At 55.1% G+C, this 17592-nt stretch overlaps 1 protein-coding gene across 2 annotated transcripts; it reads right to left on the reverse strand.

The window, feature by feature from the left end:
- Window positions 1-8669: 8669 nt before the first annotated feature.
- SLC10A3 (solute carrier family 10 member 3) lies at window positions 8670-15753 on the reverse strand. 2 transcript variants are annotated; one of them, XM_038748004.1, is made up of 3 exons: window positions 15724-15750; window positions 12110-12670; window positions 8670-10431 (listed from the first exon to the last, which is right to left on the reverse strand). In XM_038748004.1, the coding sequence occupies exon 3, from the start codon at window positions 10295-10297 to the stop codon at window positions 8942-8944; it is 1356 nt and encodes a 451-aa protein (XP_038603932.1). In that variant the 5' UTR covers window positions 10298-10431; window positions 12110-12670; window positions 15724-15750; the 3' UTR covers window positions 8670-8941. The 2 variants fall into 2 exon arrangements, with proteins under 2 accessions (XP_038603932.1, XP_038603931.1); XM_038748003.1 differs by lacking the exon at window positions 12110-12670 and having other exon boundaries at window positions 15724-15753.
- Window positions 15754-17592: the final 1839 nt, after the last annotated feature.

The raw sequence follows: 17592 nt of genomic DNA on the forward strand, positions 1-17592 counted from the left end.
ATACGATTGATGATGATGATGATGATGATGATCCTATCCCGACTTGATCACTGCATCAGCGTCCTCTCTGATCTCCCATCCTCCTGTCTCTCCCTTTAGTCTATACTTCTCCTTTTAGACTGTGAGCCCACTGTTGGGTAGGGACTATCTCAATATGTTGCCAACTTGTACTTCCCAAGCGCTTAGTCCAGTGCTCTGCACACAGTAAGCGCTCAATAAATACGATTGATTGATTGATTGATTGATGATTGATTCTCTCTGCTGCCAGGATTATCTTTGTACAGAAACGCTGTGGGCATGTGTTGTCCACCTTAGCCGCATACTCCAGCAGAAGCGGCATTGACTGCATTTTCCCTAAAGGCTTAGCATAACCGACTCCACTGTGTGCTCAACGACCAGATGTGGGAGGAATAGGCGGGGGCCTCACGAAAGATCCTGTAATCGAGGAGGGCTGACACTGATCAAAGCGGCTACGCCCTGTCTGAGACGACCCCATCCTGTGTGGGCGATAGTTTCTGCTAACATCTCCTGTTAAAAGGGTGCCAGACTTTCGGGCGCCCGGGAATCGGGGAACCATATAATAATTGTGGTATCTGTGAAGCGCTTACTATGTGCAAAGCGCCGGGGAGGATACAAGGTCCTCTCAAGGCCCTGCTGAGAGCTCACCTCCTCCAGGAGGCCTTCCCAGACTGAGCCCCTTCCCTCCTCTCCCCCTCGTTCCCCTCTCCGTCCCCCCCATCTTACCTCCTTCCCTTCCCCACAGCACCTGTATATATGTATATATGTTTGTACATATTTATTACTCTATTTATTTTACTTGTACATATCTATTCTATTTATTTTATTTTGTTAGTATGTTTGGTTTTGTTCTCTGTCTCCCCCTTTTAGACTGTGAGCCCAATGTTGGGTAGGGACTGTCTCTATATGTTGCCAATTTGGACTTCCCAAGCGCTTCGTCCAGTGCTCTGCACATAGTAAGCGCTCAATAAATACGATTGATGATGACAAGGGGATCGGGTTGTCCCATGTGGGGCTCCCAATCTTAATCCCCATTTTACAGATGAGGTAACTGAGGCCCAGAGAAGTTAAGTGACTCGCCCAAAGTCACACATCTGACCAGTGGAGGCGGCGGGATTTGAACGCATGACCTCTGACTCCCAAGCCCGTGCTCTTTCCACTGAGCCACGTGGGATCCGGGCTGTTGGTCCCTCGTACCTCTCGGGAGGTGAACGGGCAAGCAGTCAGCTTTCCTACCTCTACTGCTCTATCTCAACTCACGTCAGCAGTGTGCGTGGCTCAGTGGAAAGAGCCTGCGCTTTGGAGTCAGAGGTCATGGGTTCTAATCCGGCTCTGCCAATCGCCAGCTGTGTGACTTTGGGCAAGTCACTTCACTTCTCTGGGCCTCAGTTACCTCATCTGTAAAATGGGGATGAAGACTGTGAGCCCCCCTGTGGGGCAACTTGATCACCTTGTAACCTTCCCAGCGCTTAGAACAGTGTTTTGCACATAGTAAGCACTTAATAAATGCTATCATTATTATTATTATGTCTCCGAGTCTGGGCATGTTACTCCCCTCCTCAAAAATCTCCAGTGGCTACCAATCAATCTGCGCATCAGGCAGAAACCCCTCACCCTGGGCTTCCAGGCTGTCCATCCCCTCGCCCCCTCCTACCTCACCTCCCTTCTCTCCTTCTCCAGCCCAGCCCGCACCCTCCGCTCCTCCGCCGCTAATCTCCTCACCGTTAGGCCTCGTTCTCGCCTGTCCCGCCATCGACCCCCGGCCCACGTCCTCCCCCGGGCCTGGAATGCCCTGCTCCCTCTGCCCATCCGGCAAGCTAGCTCTCTTCCTCCCTTCAAGGCCCTACTGAGAGCTCACCTCCTCCAGGAGGCCTCCCCAGACTGAGCCCCTTCCTTCCTCTCCCCCTCGTCCCCCTCTCCATCCCCCCATCTTACCTCCTTCCCTTCCCCATAGCACCTGTATATATGTATATATGTCTGTAATATTTATTACTCTATTTATTTTACTTGTACATATCTATTCTATTTATTTTATTTTGTTAGTATGTTTGGTTTTGTTGTCTGTCTCCCCCTTTTAGACTGTGAGTCCACTGTTGGGTAGGGACTGTCTCTAGATGTTGCCAACTTGTACTTCCCAAGTGTTTAGTACAGTGCTCTGCACACAGTAAGCGCTCAATAAATACGATTGATTGATTGATTGATTTTTCCTATCTGTGTCACCACCTTGGGTTCTCGAACCCTGCGGCCGATTTACACCAGTTAACTTATTTTGCTCCCTACTTGTTGATAACAGCATGTCACTCCCCTCAAAAATCTCCAGTGGTTGCCTGTCAACCTTCCCATCAAGCAAAAACTCCTCATTCTCGGCTTCCAGGCTGTCCATCCCCTCGCCCCCTCCTACCTCACCTCCCTTCTGTCAATCAATCAATCAATCAATCGTATTTATTGAGCGCTTACTATGTGCAGAGCACTGTACTAAGCGCTTAGCACTGTACTAAGCTCTTAGCACTGTACTAAGCGCTTAGTACAGTGCTAAGGAGGCCTTCCCAGACTGAGCCCCCTTTTTCCTCTTCTCCTCCCCATCCCCCCCACCCTACCTCCTTCCCCTCCCCACAGCACTTGTATATATTTGTACAGATTTATTACTCTATTTTACTTGTATATATTTACTATTCTGTTTATTTTGTTAATGATGTGCATATAGCTATAATTCTATTTGTTCTGACAATTTTGGCACCTGTCTACATGTTTTGTTTTGTTGTCTGTCTCCCCCTTCTAGACTGCGAGCCCATTGTTGGGTAGGGGCCGTCTCTGTATCTTGCCAATTTGTACTTTCCAAGCACTTAGTACAATGCTCTAAGCCTCACTTCCCTCATCTGCAAAATGGGGAATCAATATGTGTTCTCCCGCCTCTGCCAGTTATCAGCTGTGTGACTTTGGGCAAGTCACTTAATCAATCAATCAATCGTATTTATCATCATCATCATCAATTGTATTTATTGAGCGCTTACTGTGTGCAGAGCACTGTACTAAGCGCTTGGGAAGTACAAGTTGGGCAACATAGAGAGACAGTCCCTACCCAACAGTGGGCTCACAGTCTAAAACTTCTCTGTGCCTCAGTTACCTCATCTGTAAAATGGGGGATTAAGACAATGAGCCCCACCTGGGACAACCTGATAACCTTGTATCTATCCCAGCGCTTAGAACAGTGCTCGGCACGTAGTAAGCGCTTAATAAATACCATTATTATTAGATACAATCTAATCAGGTTGTTCCACATGGGCTCACAGTCTTAATCCCCATTTTACATATGAGGTAACTGAAACCCAGAGAAGTTAAATGATTTGCCCAAGGTCACACAGTAGACAAGTGGATGAGCAGGGATTAGAACCCATGTCCTTCTGACTCTCAGGTCCAATCAATCAATCAATCAATCAATCGTATTTATTGAGTGCTTACTGTGTGCAGAGCACTGTACTAAGCGCTTGGGAAGTACAAGTTGTAGGTCCAGACTCTACATTTATTTATTTATCTTAATATCTGTCCCCACCTTACCCATGAGGCCGTAAACTCGCTGTAGGCAAGGAATGTGTCTATCAACTCCGTCATATTGTACTCTCCCAAGTGCTTAGTGCAGTGCTCTGCACATGGTAAGAGTTCAATTAATATGATTGATTGAAAGATCATGGGTTCTGATCCTAGCTCTGCCACTTGTCTGCTGTGTGACCTTGGGCAAGTCATTTAACTTCTCTGTGTCTCAGTCACCTCATCTGCAAAATGGGGAGTAAGACTGTGAGCCCCACGTGGGACAACCTGATTACCTTGTATTCATTCATTCATTCAATCGTATTTATTGAGCGTTTACTGTGTGCAGAGCACTGTACTAAGCGCTTGGGAAGTACAAGTTGGCAACATATAGAGACGGTCCCTACCCAACAGTGGGCTCACAGTCTAGAAGGGGGAGATGGAGAACAAAACCAAACATATTAACAAAATAAAATAAATAGAATATGTACAAATAAAATAGAGTAATAAATACGTACAAACCTATATACAGGTAATCTATCCCAGAGCCTAGAACAGTGCTTGGCACATAGTAAGCACTTAAAAAATACCGTAATAATAATTATTATTATTAAGTACAGTGTAGGAGTTCAGAGAGTTGGCAATGAGGTTCAGTTAGAAGGCCTGTTACGGAGGCGTGAAGCTGAGATGTAGCGGGGTAAAAAGTAGGCAGGTCAGAGGAAGCCAGCTGAGGGACAGCCTTGAAATAAGGGTCAGGAGTTTCTGTTTTATACAAGTAGCAACGGGAGATGAATTGAGGAAGGAGGGAATATATTTGATTCTGTGTTTTGGTGCAGTTTATTCAAAGAACTGCAGGGAAGCAGCTGGAAACAGTGATGGGTTAGGAGGCAGTGATAGCAGAGAGGTTAATAATAATCATAATAATAATAATGGTATTTGTTAAGCACTTACTACGTGCCAAGCCCTGTACTGAGCACTGGATTAGATATAACAATCAGGTCCCACATGGAGCTCACAGACTAAGTAGGATGGTGAACGGGTATTAAATCCTCATTTGTAGCTGAGGGAACTGAGGCACAGAGGAGTAAAGTGACTTGCCCAAGGTCATCCAGCCTGTACATGGCAGAGATGGGATTAGGACTCAGGTCCTCTGATTCCCAGGCCTGGGGTCTTTCATCAGATCTGCAAAGTAATGAGGCAGAACGGACCGTGCCCCTTCTGCTGACTAAATGTGAGTGCAAGAAGTCAAAAATGACACCACGGTTGTGGACTTGCGGGGCCAGAAGGTTAACAGGAACAGAAAAATAGGGTTTTCTGTCTATCCCAGTTCTTAGCAAAGTGTTTGGCACACTGGAAGCCCTTAATAAATGGCATTGCTAATTTAAGAGGGATGATGAGGACTTCACTTTGGCAGGGCAGGTCATTCAGATGGAGATATCCAGGGAGACCTAAGAGGTTTTGTTTTTTTTTAAAATAGTGTATTTGTTAAGCGCTTACTATGTGCCAGGCACTGTACTAAGCTCTAGGGTTCATACCAGCTAATCAGGTTGGACGTAATCTATGTCCCTCATGGGGCTCACAGTCTTAATCCCCATTTTACACATGAGGGTACTAAGGCACAGAGAAATTAAGTCACATGCCCAAGGTCACACAGCAGAGAAGTGGCAGACCGGGACTAGAACCCAGGTCCTTCGGATTCCCAGATCCTTGCTCTTTCCACAAGGCCATGCTGCTTCCCTGGCTCCAGAGGAAGTGAAAGTCAGATGTTTGCACAGAGGTGATAGTTTTGTTTTTTTATTAGTATCTGTAAAGCGCTTCCTATGTACCGGGAACTATGCTGAGTGCTGCGCAGATACACGGTCCCTGTCCCACATGGGGCTCGCAGTCGAAAATTAACATTGGATGAAACTGTGAGAGTGGACAATTTTGGTCCCAGAGTGGACCAGAGAAGTTAAAAGCCAAGGGGAGGGATGAAGAGCCCCTGGAGGATTAAAAACTCCTTGAGGCCAGGGTCGTGTCTACTTACTCTCATACTCATCCAAGTGCTCAATACAAAGTAGGCGCTCAGCAAGCATCCTTGATCAAAACCAGGGTCCGAGAGAAATCCTAGGAGACGAGGAGCGTAAACTATAACAAAACTGTCAGTAAGCTCAAGAAAGATCAGCTCGTAGGCAGGCAATGCGTCTGTTTATTGTTGTACTCTGCACGCAATAAGTGCCCCAAAATTACAATTGACTAAGTGTGAGTGAAGCCTAGAAGGATTAGGGCAGGGAAGAAAAGCGAGAGCGAGATCTAGGTTTAGGACAGAAGAAAAGCATCGGTGAGGTCTAGAAGGATTAGGAAAGAAAGGGAAGGAGTGAGTTAAGTCTAGGAGGATTAGGACAGCGAAGGAAACCATGAGTGAGGTCTAGAAGGATTAGGAAAGAAAAGGACAGAGTGAGTGAAGTCCAGAAGGATTAGGACAGAGAAAGAAACCATGAGTGAGGTCTAGAAGGATTAGGAAAGGAGACTGTGAGCCCACTGTTGGGTAGGGACTGTCTCTATATGTTGCCCAACTTGTACTTCCCAAGCGCTTAGTACAGTGCTCTGCACACAGTAAGCGCTCAATAAATACGATTGATGATGAGTGAGTGAGGTCTAGAAAGATTAGGTCATAAGGAACGGGGGAGCAAAATCTAGAAGGATTAGGACAGAGAAGAGGCTTTAGGTGATACTGGATGGAGATTATCAGCTATCTTGGAGATAAGGAGATCAGTGGAGTGAAGACGGCACAATCCTGGTAGCAGGGGAGCTCACCCAGGTGCTTAGTACAGTGCTCTGCATGCTGTCCATGCTCAGGAAATGCCACTGATTAATGGGGAGCTAGAAGCTAGAGCTGTATATATGTATATATGCTTGTACGTATTTATTACTCTATTTTACTTGTACATATTTATTCGATTTATTTTATTTTGTTAATATGTTTTGTTTTGTTCTCTGTCTCCCCCTTCTAGACTGTGAGCCCGCTGTTGGGTGGGGACCGTCTCTAGATGTTGCCAACTTGGACTTCCCAAGCGCTTAGTACAGTGCTCTGCACACAGTAAGTGCCCCATAAATATGACTGAATGAATGAAAAGGGAGTGGGAAGAGAGGAAATGTTAGGAGCATGGCCTAGCGGATACAGGGTGGGCCTGGGTGTCAGAAGGACCAGGGTTGTAATCCTGGCTTTGCCACTTGGCTGCTGTGTGACCTTGGGCAAGTCACTTCACTTCTCTGGGCCTCAGTTACCTCCTCAATAAAATGGGGATTAGGACTGTGAGTCCCATGTGGGACATGGACTGTGTCCAATCTGATTGGCTTGCATCTACCCCAACGCTTAGAACAGTACCTGGCGCATAGTAAGCGCTAAATACCATTAAAAAAAAAAGTGTACGTTGCGGTGGGCTGTAAACAGACCGGTGAGGAGCTGCAAGGGAGGTAGATGGGGGTTCTCCCCTCTTCGCCCCAGCCCAAATACGTTTGGTTTTGTTCTCCGTCTCCCCCTTTTAGACTGTGAGCCCACTGTGGGGTAGGGACTGTCTCTATATGTTGCCAACTTGTACTTCCCAAGCGCTTTTAGACTGTGAGCCCACTGTGGGGTAGGGACTGTCTCTATATGTTGCCAACTTGTACTTCCCAAGCGCTTAGTACAGTGCTCTGCACACAGTAAGCGCTCAATAAATACGATTGATGATGATGCTTAGTACAGTGCTCTGCACACAGAAAGCGCTCAATAAATATGATTGATTGCTCCCTCATCGCTCCCAGGAGCCTAACGGCGTGTTGGTAGCCGTAGCCCCTCTCGCTCCCTGACCCCCAGATCCTCCTCACAGTCCAGAGGGGAAACTGAGGCAAAAGCCCTGCCCGGGCCAGGGCCACAGCCATGCTCACCAACACGCCCTCTCCTCCTGCTCCCCTCATCACCCCGTGGGCCGTCCCAGAGGAGAAGCCTGCCTGAGAGTCCCCCTGCCCTCAGAGTGGCCTGGCCCCCAAATCTCCACCCCCGTAGTGCCGGAGCACTTCTTCCTGGGCTGGGCTGGCAGGCCGCGCTGGACCGGCAGACCAGGGACAGAGACGGAATGACTCCTTCCTTCCGACTCCCGGGGCGGTCCTCGGCCCCTCGTTTGCTGTCCTCCTCCTCTTCCCACCTCGTCTGTGCACAATCATCCCGGTGAGGTAAGGGAACTGGCAGTTCCCAAGGGTCGCTCCGCTGGGAAACTTCAGTAACCCTGAAGCTCCAGGAAGGCCAAGCCTCCCCGGGCCTGCTTAGCAGCGGGCGCTGAAGGCAGGGTCCCGGGTGGGCAGCTTGACCAAGGTCTGCAGAAACCAGGCGAGGGGGGGAAAGATGAACAGGGGCCGAAAACCAGGAGAAACCACCCTGCCGGCGTGGACCCCTGGCTAAAACAAAGTAGGCCGCACTGGGTCTCCTTCCGGAGGGCGTGGAGGGTGATTTTTACTTTTGGGGAACTCCCCTAAGCACTTGCTCCGCACATAGCAGGTGCTCAGAAAAGACCACCAATTCCCTAGAGGCCCCCCACTCTATTCCCATCCTCTAGACATACACACGGGCGAAGGGAATTGGAGGCGTTTAGGTTGTACGCTCTTTGTGGGCAGGGAACGTGTCTGTTATATTGCGTGATACTTTCCCAAACACTTTGTACAGTGCTCTGCACGCAATAAGCGCTCAATAGAAACAACCGACTGAGTGGGCTGGAGACCCCCCCAGCCTTTTCCAGATTCTAGAAAGTCACCCAGGGAGCAGCGGTCCGCCCCACTGTCTTCCCAGACTTCCCAGGGCCCCGAGTCCTGGGGAGGATACCTCGTCACGCCCGCCTCAGGCCGGACGGGATGCGGTCAGCCCCTCCGGCCTCGCTCAGTCGTGGCCAGGGCCCAGGCAGGGCTGAGGCAGTGCAGGCTAGGAGGACCACGGGAGCTGGGGTGGTGGGCTGCGGGTCACCCCTGCCTCTCTTGCGGTCTGAGGGCCAAGCTGTGCCCTGCGAGTCGTTTTCCACTTCGCCCTCTCTCCCCCTCAGGACTCCCTCCCCGCCCAAGCCGGGCCCGCCCCTCCCACGCCCGACGAGGAACTGACTGCGCTCAGAGCGTCCTGCTCCCTCTTTATTGGATCCCGAACGCCGGGCAGGCAACCTCCCCGGCCCGCTTGGCATCGCCCGGGTAACCGGAGCCAAGGCAGGAGTATAAAAACATCGGTACAAAAATAATAAGCCTGGGCTCTCTGAGTGCATAGTGCAGGTTGGGCAGAAGGCCTTTGGTTTCCAGTGACTTACCTACCGGGGGGGCGAGGCCCCGGGCAGGGGTGGGGACGGTGGGGACGGCGGGGACGGGAGGACCGCCTGGAGGCCGGAGGGGGGGTCCCGGGGCCTCAGGGGGCGGGGTACAGTCTCCTGTAGACCAGGTGGCCGACCACCAGGACCAGCATCTCCGAGGTGCCGCTGAGCGCCACGATGAAGGGGGCCTGGGAGGCGAAGTCGGCCTGCGGCCGGCGGAAGGAGAGCTGGAGCACGGCCAGGGCCAGGAGGCTGTTCTGCACGCCCACCTCGAGGCTGACCGTCCGGCGGTGGGGCGTCGCCAGCTTCAGGCAGGAGGCCAGGACGTGGCCCGCCAGCAGGCCGAAGAGCGGCACCGTGACCCCGGCCACCACGACGGGGGGCCTGACGTCGGCCAGGATGGAGGCTCCCATGCGGTAGGCCAGGAAGAGCCCCCCGAGGATGAGCAGGAAGCTGAAGGGCTTGAGGAGCAGCAGGAGCCCCCGCGAGAGGCCGGGCAGCTTGCACTTGATCAGCACGCCGGCCGAGATGGGGATGGCGATGAAGAGCAGGGTGACCAGGATCTTGGCGAAGGGCACGTGGAGGGTCTCGTGGACGCCCAGCAAGCGGCCGTACAAGGCCGAGGACAGCGGCATGAAGCCCGTGGCCGCCACGGTGGAGACCAGGGTCATGGAGATGGCCAGGGTCACGTCCCCGCCCAGCAGCAGGCTGTACAGGTAGCCGCCGCCACCCCCGGGGGCCGAGCAGGTGACCACCAGCCCCAGGGCCAGGGCCGTGGGCAGGGTCAGGGCCCGGGCCACCAGGTAGCCGTACAGGGGCATGACCAGGAACTGGCCCAGGATGCCCAGCAGGACGGGGTGGGGCTGCTTCACCAGCCCGCGGAGCACCTCCACCTCCACCTTGCAGCCGAAGGCGCACTTGTTGACGAAGATGAGGGGCAGCAGCAGGTAGAGCAGCGGGTTCTCCGAGAAGTGGGCCAGGCCCCCGGGCCGGGCGGCCCCCTCCCCGGCGCCGTCGCCCTCCGGGGCCGACACCTTGATGCGGAAGTCCCGCCGCTCCTCGATCAGCGCCCGTCGGCGGTCCAGCAGGCGCAGCCGCAGCGGGGCCAGGCCCGCCGGCCCCGACCGGATGCTGACCACGAAGCGGCCCCGGGCCCGGCCCCCGGCGGCGCTCACGTTCTCGATGGTCAGCACCTCCGGGGCCAGGGAGCTGACGGTCAAGACGGGCTGGCGCTCCGGGCCCGTCCCGTTGCCCCGGGGGTACCGGCTGGAGATCACCATGATCCCCCGGCTCCGCTCGGGAAACTCGAACTCCAGGGCCGAGCCGTCCCCGATGCTCAGGTAGCCGCCGCCGCCGTCGCTCGCGGGCCCCGGGGCCGCGCTGCCGTTGGAGTCGGGTCGGCCGCGGGCCTCCCACACCAACGCGGCCACCAACAGGATGGCCCACGCCATGCCGCCGGCGGGCCTAGGGCTCCGCCGCCTCTGGGGCCCACCACCATCGATCCCCTCCACCGGGGCTGACGGGCGCCGCGCTCTCCGCCAGCCTGGGCCGCGGCCACGGGCCCGCCCGGCCTCTCCGGGCCTTCCTGGTGACAGAAGGGAGGACAGGAGAGAAGTCGGTCGGTCGGTCAGATGGTGGGAAAAGCCAGCCCGAGAGGTGGGGGGAAGGTCTCGGATGAGGAGGGAAGGAAGGAATCCTCCCCGGGTCTCTGGAACCTCCTCTGCCAGATGCCCTCCTGCCTCTTGTGCCCTGTGATGCCCAGAGAGCCGAAGTGGTCACACAGCACCGCTCCCATTCAGGGAACGAGCACACGTGTCGTGTCCCCCCAACACACACGTGTGCACCTGGTCCAGAAGCGGGCCTGCCCAAGCAGCAGCCCTGCCCGTGTCCCAGCCATCGAACCATCCACGGCCCCACCCCGGTCCCTCCCTGCAGAGATGAGATAAATGCTCGGCCGGCCAATGCCTGGCCTGCTCTTCGCTTCGCCGCTGAGGCCACGGAGGAGAGCCCGTCCGCACCGCCCATGCTGATGGCTTCGGCGATAAGGGACACGGCGGAGCCAGCGGGAGATGCCCACCTACTTCGACGGCACCCTCTCCCAGCAGTCTACTTATCGGGCATCTGGATGCAGAAGAGGGGCGCTGGCATGAGGACCCCCCCTCAGGTGGGGGTATCCCAGGGATCCTGAGCCAGAGAGTGAGCGGTAGCAGGTGGCAGGACAGGCTTTTCAGAAGTTGCCAGCTCAGGGACAACAAGACAAGGAAACGGACAGTTGCCCTCCTCCTCCTCCTCTGCCCCTTCACCCCCAGCTCCCCCGGAGCCGGACCACCAGGAGTCTGATCCACCCACATGGAAGCGGCACTGCCCGTCCGGGCACCTGGGCCAGCTGCATGGACACCCTCCACGGGCCTAACCCTAAGAAGATGGTAGGAGAGGAGCAGCATGAAGCAGCGTGGCTTAGTGGAGAGAGCACAAGCCCGGGAGTCAGAAGGAACTGGATTTTAATCCTGGCTCTGCCATTTGTCTGCCGTGTGACCTTGGGCAAGTCACTTAGCTTCTCTGTGCCTCAGTTACCTCATCTGTAGAAGGGGGATTAAGAGGGTGAGCCCCGTGTGGGACAGAGACCGCGTCCACCCAGATTACTTTGTATCTACCCCAGTGCTTAAAACAGGGCTTGGCACACAGGAAGGGCTTCATATTGTACTCTCCCAAGCGCTCAGTACAGTGCTTTGCACACGGTAAGCGCTCAATACGACTGAATGAATGAGTGAATGAGTACCATAATTATTACTATTAATAATAATAATAATAATAATTTTGGTATTTGTTAAGCACTTACTATGTGCAAAGCACTGTTCTAAGTGCTGGGGAGGATACAAGGTGATCAGGTTGTCCCACGTGGGGCTCACAGTCTTAATCCCCATTTTACAGACGAGGTAACCGAGGCACAGAGAAGTTAAGTGACTTGCCCCAAGTCACACAGCTGACAAGCGGTGGAGCCGGGATTTGAACCCATGACCGCTGACTCCCAAGCTCGGGCTCCTTCCACTGAGCCACGCTGCTTCTCTATTATTAGGAGGAGATAGAGAAAGGCCTGAAACGACGCAGAGAGCAGCTGGGACTGTAGGTCCGGGAGAGGTTGATTAGGAAAAGGAGGGAAGGGACGAGAAGCGGGGAGGAGGGGAAAGGAGCCGGCGAGGGGCTGCCCGCTCGTGGGAGACCCCCCACCCCACTCCGATTCCCCAGCCCCGACTCCGACTGACCTACAACGGGGGCTGGGACCCAGGGGTGGGTAGGTGCCAACTCGGTTCTCCTCCAGGGCCCGGGGGTGAAAGGCTTTGGGTTTCCTCAGTGCGGGGAGCTGGGGCGGACTCCACCCTGGAAGACGCCTACTGGGCCGGGAACGCTGACACACGGGTGGGGAAAGAGCAAGCCTGGCGCCTCACCACAACCCAGGTTTCAAAATACCTCGGCCAGGGAACAGAAAAATGTCCGGCCTTCTGGTTTCCTGCTTCTCTCTTCACTTACTTCCTCTTCCCCGCAGTGAAGGGCCCTTTGGTGGGGTCAGGGGCTAATCCCTGGGGCAGCCCCTCCTCCCCAGGTGGGAGGTGTAGGGTCTCTAGCCAAATTCCCCTTTTTCCGACTTTTTCCTACTGCTCTTAGTCAGAGGGGGACTCTGCGACCCCGGAGACGATCTCACCGGTCCCCCAGGGGACCCCGTGGGGAGCCCCCGGCCCTCCTCCGCTGCAGCGCTCGCCTGGGCGCCCGATTTCGGTTCTGGGCCCCACCGGGCAAAATGTCTCGGAGTCAAGTCCCAAAGACGCCTGAAGAGGAAACGTTAAAAGATTATTTAGCCTGGGAAAAGATGCTAAATAAGGGAGAGGCAGCAGCGTGGCCTATTGGCTAAAGCACGGACCTGGGAGGATCTGGGTTCTAATCCCGGCTCTTCCAAGTGTGACCTTGGGCAAGTCGCTTTACTTCTCTGGGCCTCGGTTCCCTCATCCGTAAAGTGGGGATTAAGACTGTGAGCCTCATGTGGGACAGGGCCCACTGTTGGGTAGGGACTGTCTCTATATGTTGCCAACTTGTACTTCCCAAGCGCTTAGTACAGTGCTCTGCACACAGTAAGCGCTCAATAAATACGATTGATGATGATGACAGGGACTTTGTCCAACCTGATCTGCTCGTATCCAACCCACTGCTTAGTGCAGTGCCTGGCACATAGTAAAGGCTGAACAAGTACCATTAAAAAAAAGAGTGGTTATAATCCATCTGTGGTATTTATTGAGCAGTTACTGTGTGCACAGGCCTGTAAAATATGCTTGGGGGAGAACAATACAACAGAATTGTTAGACACATTCCCTGCCCACAAAGGAATTTATAGTCTATAAGGGGAGACAGACATTAAAATAAATTAGGGCTCTGTATATAAGTGCTGTGGGGATGAGCGTGGGGTGACTATCGAGTGCTTAAAAAGAACAAATCCAGGTAAAGGACTGACATACCCAAGTTATTTTCCAACTACAAGGTGGCCAGAACAAAAGGACAGAGAGAGTTAAGCAGCAGCATGAGGGATTTAAGCAAGACACATGGAAGTGTTTCTTGAAACCAGATTTGTTACTGACGGAAGCTGTGGTAGCTCCTGCTTTGGAGGCTGAAAAATCAAGTTTTTCCTCTGGGCCTTTCTGAGATCACATCTCCTCCAGGGTAGGCCTTCCCCTAGTAATCTCTACTCTCCACACCTCTTACAGGAAGCAGACTGACCTAGTGGAAAGATCACAGGCCTGGGGGTGGGAGGACCTGGGTTCTAATCCCGGCTTCCCCACATACCTGCCAAGTGTCTTCGGGCAAGTCACTTTTAACTGCTCTGCGCCTCAGTTTCCTCAACTGTAAAATGGGGATTCAATACTTGTTCTCCCTCCACTTCGATTGTGAGCCCCATCTGGGTCAGGGTCTGATTATCTTGTTTCCATCCCAGCACTTAGAACGGTGCTTGACACATTGTAAGCGCATAACAAATACCATAATCATCATAATCCTATTCCCCAACCACCATTTCAGGTTTTCTGCTTCCATGCCACCTATATACTTTAGTTACAACCTTGGCACTTAGTACATATCCCTATTTGTAATTTATTCAAATATATTATTCAAGCGTCTGTCTCCCCTGGTGGACTGTAAACTCCTTAAGGGTCAGTCAGACAGTGAGTCAATCGTATCCACTGAGCGCTTACTGTTACTTTACTAAGCGCTTGGGAGAGTAGAATAGAACAATATAACAGGCACATTCCCTGCCCTAAGTCTAGAGGGGAGGCAGACTTTAATATAAATAATTATAGGGTGGCATTGTGTCTTCACTTTGGTACCCTCCCAAGTGTTCTGCACTCAGTAGGCCCTCACTAAAAGCTACGGATCGATTGGGCTGGTTTAGGTGTGATCCTAGGTGGAGGCAGGGGGATGGACGACATAACCTTTCGGGGTTCCTGGATTCTGCTCTGCTGACTCCAGGGCAGGAAGGAGGACAGGCCCCCAGGCTCGACTAGCTGAATCCCACGGGTTTCGGGTAGGAAACTTGTCCCCCAGCCCCCTCCTCCCTTTCCCGGCTCCTGCTGGAGAGGGCCGGAGGAAGTTGTCGGTGGGGCTCTAAAAGGTTGGCGAGGCGCAGGGATCCTTCCTTCAGGGCCCCGAGGGAGAGGGGTGGGCACCGGGTACCGGAATCGGGCAACCGAGGTGGACACCGAGTACTGGAATCGGGCAACCGAGGGTCGAGCAGGCCCGCAGATGGGGGCCTGAGCCTTAATCTCCCTCTGAAGCCTCCGGGATGGACAGACGAGCCCCAGGGACGGCCAGACAGGTCCCTAGGAGCCCCAGGGACGGCCAGACAGGTCCCTAGAAGCCCCAGGGACAGACAGACAGGTCCCCAGGAGTCCCAGAGACAGACAGACAGGTCCCCAGGAGTCCCAGGGACAGACAGACAGGTCCCCAGGGGCCCCAGGGACAGACAGACAGATCCCCAGGGGCCCCCGGGACAGACAGACAGGTCCCCAGGAGCCCCAGGGACAGACAGACGGATCCCCAGGAGTCCCAGGGACAGACAGACAGGTCCCCAGGGGTCCCAGGGACAGACAGACAGGTCCCCAGGGGTCCCAGGGACAGACAGGTCCCCAGGAGCTCCAGGGACGGACAGACAGACAGGTCCCCAGGGGTCCAAGGACAGACAGACAGACAGGTCCCCAGGGACAGACAGACAGGTCCCCAGGAGCCCCAGGGATGGACAGACAGGTCCCCAGGAGCCCCAGGGACGGACAGACAAGTCCCCAGGGGTCCCAGGGACAGACAGACAGATCCCCAGGAGTCCCAGGGTCAGACGGACAGATCCCCAGGAGTCCCAGGGCCAGACAGACAGGTCCCCAGGGGCCCCAGGGACAGACAGACAGGTCTCTAGCAGTCCCAGGGATAGACGAGCAAGCCCCTAGGAGACCCCAGGACAAACAGACAGGCCCCTAGGGGCCCCAGGACAGACAAGCAGGCCCCTAGAAGGCTCCAGGACAGACAGGCCCCTAGGGGCCCCCAGGACGGACAAGCGGACCCCAGGACAGACAGACAGACAGACAGACAGACAGGCAGGCGGGCGGGCGGCCTCTTGGAGACCCCTGGAGCCCCGGCCAGGCCCCTCGGACCCCCCCCAGCCCCAACAGAGGCCCCTCGGACACCCCGGAACGGACACACTGTCCCTCGGAGACCCTGGGACGGCGAGGCTGGAGGCCAGACCCCGGAGGGGGAGGGGGCCGGGCCGGGGGCGGGGGCCGGGGCGCTCCTGGGGCCCCCGAGGGCAGCCCGCCATCACCCCCCCCCCGCCCCCGGGCCCGACTCTCACCCGAACCCGCCGGGGACGAGGAGGAGGAGGACGAGGAGGAGGACGAGGAGGAGAAGAGCCGAATCCCCCAGCCTCCGAACGCCCGAACGCCCGAACCCTTTCGTCCGGTCGGGCCCGCGCGCGCCGCCCGCCTCCAGCCCCGCCCCGCGCCCAGCGCGAGACCGCCGGCCCCGCTCACCCGCCCCACTTCCCCTCCAATCGGGCCCCGCCTGACCCAGCCACCCTCCAACCAGGTCCCGCCCACCCGCCCTAGTCGTCTTCCTCCAATCGGGCCCCGCCTGCCCCAGCCACCCTCCAACCAAGGACCCGCGCACCCGCCCCAGTCCTCCAATCGGGCCCCACCTGCCCCAGTCCTCCTCCAATCAGGCCCCGCCCACTGCCCCAGTCCTCCTCCAATCGGGCCCCGCCCACCCGCCCAGTCCTCCAATCGGGCCCCGCCTGCCCCAGCCACCCTCCAATCAGGCTCCGCCCACCCGCCCCAGTCCTCCAATCGGGCCCCACCTGCCCCAGTCCTCCTCCAATCGGGCCCCGCCTGCCCCAGTCCTCCTCCAATCGGGCCCCGCCCTCCCGCCCCAGTCTTCCTCCAATCAGGCCCCGCCCACCCGCCCCAGTCTTCCTCCAATCAGGCCCCGCCCACTGCCCCAGTCCTCCTCCAATCTGGCCCCGCCCACCCGCCCCAGTCCCGTCCAATCAGGCCCCGCCCACTGCCCCAGTCCTCCTCCAATCTGGCCCCGCCCCGTCCCCGGAGCCCCAGATAATAACAATAATAATAATAATATGATGGCATTTATTAAGCACTTACTATGTGCAAAGCACTGTTCTAAGCGCTGGAGAGGTTACAAGGTGATCAGGTTGTCCCACAGAGGGCTTACAGTCAATCCCCGTTTTACAGATGAGGGAACCGAGGCCCAGAGAAGTGAAGTGACTTGCTCAAGGTCACACAGCAGATAAGTGGCGGGGTCTGGATTTGAACCCACGACCTCTGACTCCAAAGCCCGTGCTCTTTCCACTGAGCCACGCTGCTTCTCATAATTCTGGGATTTATTAAGCGCTTCCAGTGTGCCGGGAGCCATAGTAAGCGCTGGGGTGGGTATAAGGAAATCAGGTTGCACACAGTGTGGTGGGTCTGGGGGCTGCCTGGCGCCCGCCCGTTCACCCGCCTTGGTTCCCGGGCTCAGACCGTAGGGTCCCGGCCCGGCATCGGAAGGATGTCGCCGGAGCCGCGCTCACCTGGTCCAGAGAACGATTGCGTTAGGACTTGATCACCCTGTAACCTCCCCAGCGCTTAGAACAGTGCTTCGCACATAGTAAGCGCTTAATAAATGCTATTATTATTATTATATTTCCCATTCATTCATTCAGCGTGGCTCAGTGGAAAAAGCCCGGGCTTTGGAGTCAGAGGTCATGAGTTCAAATCCCAGTTCCACCAACTGTCAGCTGTGTGACTTGGGGCAAGTCACTTAACATCTCTGGGCCTCAGTTACCTCATCTGTAAAATGGGGATGAAGACTGGGAGCCCCCCGTGGGACAACCTGATCAACTTGTAACCTCCCCAGCGCTTAGAACAGTGCTTTGCACATAGCGCTTAATAAATGCCATCATTATTATTACTGTGTGCAGAGCACTGTACTAAGCGCTTGGGAAAGAGCAATAATATAATGATGATGATATTTGTTAAGCGCTTACTCTATGCAAAGCACTGTTCTAGGCGCTGGAGCACTTAAACAGTGACATTCCCTGCTCATAACGAGCTCACCCAACTTCCTCGGCAGGCCCCATCCTGTCCTTCCACCCTCCCCTTGGCTACTGAGCCAACCTGTTGCTGAGCCAGACATTTTATCATCTCTTGAGCTTCCCACTCATCGCCCA

The sequence above is a fragment of the Tachyglossus aculeatus genome, chromosome 6, assembly GCF_015852505.1.
Source record: "Tachyglossus aculeatus isolate mTacAcu1 chromosome 6, mTacAcu1.pri, whole genome shotgun sequence".
Classification (NCBI taxonomy): domain Eukaryota; kingdom Metazoa; phylum Chordata; class Mammalia; order Monotremata; family Tachyglossidae; genus Tachyglossus; species Tachyglossus aculeatus.

Excerpts from the sequence above, each read along its gene's own strand:
- SLC10A3 (XM_038748003.1), bottom strand. The coding sequence starts at position 10,297 with ATGGCGTGGGCCATCCTGTTGGTGGCCGCGTTGGTGTGGGAGGCCCGC.